At 35.5% G+C, this 2,387-nt stretch overlaps 1 protein-coding gene across 1 annotated transcript; it reads right to left on the bottom strand.

Moving 5' to 3' along the window:
- Window positions 1–240: 240 nt before the first annotated feature.
- On the bottom strand, window positions 241–1,560 carry LOC108774590 (uncharacterized protein F54H12.2). Its single transcript, XM_018540728.1, has one exon. It carries the CDS (start codon window positions 1,558–1,560, stop codon window positions 241–243), a length of 1,320 nt encoding a protein of 439 aa, XP_018396230.1.
- Between the last annotated feature and the right edge of the window lie 827 nt (window positions 1,561–2,387).

Here is a 2,387-nt window from a genome sequence, read left to right as displayed (position 1 = left end):
ATATATATATGAATAACTGGTAGTAATAGTGTAGTGTATACACTCAAGAACTAGTGCCGACTGATGATTGAAGTTATATGCTCATAACGTTTAAGCTTTTCGTTTCTATAACATCCGTTCCTATAATGCTTGTTCCCGAAATTCTTTTTCCTATAATGTCTATATTAGTATCAAGTTTCATCTGCGTTGAATATTTGCATAGCCTACTACGAATTCTCTCTCTTTCTCTCTCTCTCGTTCTTAACCACCATAGTCTACAATCACCTGTCTTGATGCATCAATCTCCATAAAATTGTCATATTCGGCATAAATAATACAATTTATCGTATTTTCTAATGCTTCTTCGAAACGAACCTCGATTCTAATATTACCATGCTTCATTAAATTCCAATGCGTAGTATCGTTTGCTGAAAGGTCCGGTGTAAGATCAAATGCAAAAAGACAATAACCGTTTGGATAATTCCTACGAAAAATAGCATTGCCCTCGTTTAAAAAATGAATTCCTGTTCCAGAAAAAAAAGTGTGATAGGCCTCCATATATAATTTCTCTTTTGTAAAATCGGGTTGTAACGGTTTGCTAGGTATTTGTGTACCATCCACGTACAGAGATAAAAAATTAATTTTGTAATGATGAAAATTAAAAGGATTCAGCATACGATTACCGTTAAATGCTCTATTATCAACAAAACCGATGATTAAACGTTTCGGTATTTGACCTAATATCACATTGTCGAGCGTTTCACCGTATATACCACTGTATATAGATATAGATTTCACTTCGACACGTGTGAGGGGGTATTTTGCCGTGGTTTTCGCAAGAGCTTTGGCATGTGCTAACAATATACCAGGTGAAATTTTTGAACGTCTAACAAGAAGTGTAGCATCAATTATATGAACTTCGAAATTTCGTTCGGTTTGATCCATAAGGCAGAATGTATCTCTCGATCGCAAACGTATTTCTACACCATTTATTAAAAATCTTTCTTGATTGAAAACATCACAGTGTAAATGCCCCATAAGATCAATTTTCTTGCCATTGGCTGTCAATACGCGTCGTTTTACAAGTTGGCCATCGTTTGCGTTGAGTAGATCATCCATGGATCCGCTTTTATCTTCGTACCACAATACGCTTGTTAAATGAGAGTTTTTAGCAGCAGGACCATAATTAAGTAATGTCTCTATGTAAGCTCTATAAGCGTAAGCATTATTCGGTGGTGATATAAGTTTTTGATTGAAAAATACATCTACCTGATTGAATAATGAATGCATAAAATTATTCACAGGCCCGACATAATCAGTGGTATCTCCATCTTTTGAAGGCTCTTTATGAATCGTTGGCCTTATTTGGACACTGATGCTTAATATTGTATGCGGTAGATCGATGTATTCCTCTCCTAGTCCGGATACTACAAATTCTGTAGGTGAATCATCAGTTAACGATGATATTGGCTTGTAGTGTATCCATTGTGAACTTTCGATTGTGGCTTGCGTTGGTGGAACAGTGAATAATTCCAATTCCGATTTGAGACATTCGCATGAATGAGTGTGTAAAAAAGACATATTTGCTATTATTTTACGGCGAATATATTATTGAAAAATGTCAACAACAGTACGATTGTTTCGAGAATATCTCTTTTTCTTTTTATTTTTTAACGTATTTGTCTTAGATCGAATTGTCTTCTTCTTTTTCTTCTTCTTCCTCTTCTGTTCTTTCGCGATATGACCACTGTCACGGGTGTTAATTAAATGTTTTATTTTCGACTCTCTCATGGATTTATATCCTGATCCTTTCATAAGAATATCGATCTTTTCTTCGGCTTTCCGTTTTAAATTTGTAGCTGAATCTTTCATACGAGTATTAAAAGCTTCTTTGAATGGAACATCTCTTTGTATTACATCGCGAGCTACGTTCATTCCAGAACGAACAACTTCTTTACCGATCGCCTTCGCACCTTTTGATAAAAGAGGTAAAACACGACGAAAGAGGCCTCCAAGGAAACTACCAATTCCATGACCGCGTTGATTTGATGTACCAATGTACACATGTTCAATTCCGCTTTGCCGACCACCGCCGTATTGGATATCAAAATATTCATCATAGGCTGTCATTTCTTTTAATGTATTATTTAATCTAATCTTTTAAAGTGAAGCGTTACAGTCAATGTGCCATATTCGAATGGTATAGGTTGCCCAAATTCATCTCTTATATCGATCTCAATTGTTTGAAAAGACGTATGAAGTAGAGGTATATATTTAGCCGTTGAGAAACTTTTATGTTTGACTGAACCATAAACGTATGCTTCTATATCTAAAGGTACGGTACGGAGTAACGGTGTTTGCACATCACCTGTAATGTAAGGTTCACATATATCCGTGTATATGAACAT

The sequence above is a fragment of the Cyphomyrmex costatus genome, unplaced genomic scaffold (genome assembly GCF_001594065.2).
Source record: "Cyphomyrmex costatus isolate MS0001 unplaced genomic scaffold, Ccosl1.0 scaffold265, whole genome shotgun sequence".
NCBI classification, from domain to species: domain Eukaryota; kingdom Metazoa; phylum Arthropoda; class Insecta; order Hymenoptera; family Formicidae; genus Cyphomyrmex; species Cyphomyrmex costatus.
This window is presented reverse-complemented; position numbering and strand designations above follow the sequence as displayed.

Bases quoted from the DNA above. Each gene is read 5' to 3' on its own strand.
- LOC108774590 (XM_018540728.1), bottom strand. From the start codon at position 1,560: ATGTCTTTTTTACACACTCATTCATGCGAATGTCTCAAATCGGAATTG.